At 46.4% G+C, this 220-nt stretch overlaps 1 protein-coding gene across 1 annotated transcript; it reads left to right on the plus strand.

Moving 5' to 3' along the window:
* On the plus strand, window positions 1–135 carry CSUI_005005 (uncharacterized protein; the record flags this gene model as incomplete). Its single annotated transcript, XM_068065186.1, has 1 exon — window positions 1–135. A coding segment is annotated over one exon (132 nt), but the record flags the coding sequence as incomplete, so codon positions are not given.
* Between the last annotated feature and the right edge of the window lie 85 nt (window positions 136–220).

Genomic DNA, 220 nt, shown 5'->3' on the forward strand with positions numbered 1-220 from the left:
AGAAAGGAAGAAGAACGAAGAAGACAGCTCTGCTGTTAAGAGTCGATCAGCTTCTCGAACTCGACCAAGCCAAGGCTGTGTGTCTTAGGCAGTTGAGGTGGCTTAAAAAGGTTGTCCCTACCTGGGCAGGTACGAGGCTCTCTTTGTGCATGTGTGTACATACAGAGAGATAGATAGGCACATCTATACACACCTCCCTATCTATGTATATACTCTACCT

This window comes from Cystoisospora suis (genome assembly GCF_002600585.1).
Source record: "Cystoisospora suis strain Wien I chromosome Unknown contig_2400, whole genome shotgun sequence".
NCBI lineage: Eukaryota > Apicomplexa > Conoidasida > Eucoccidiorida > Sarcocystidae > Cystoisospora > Cystoisospora suis.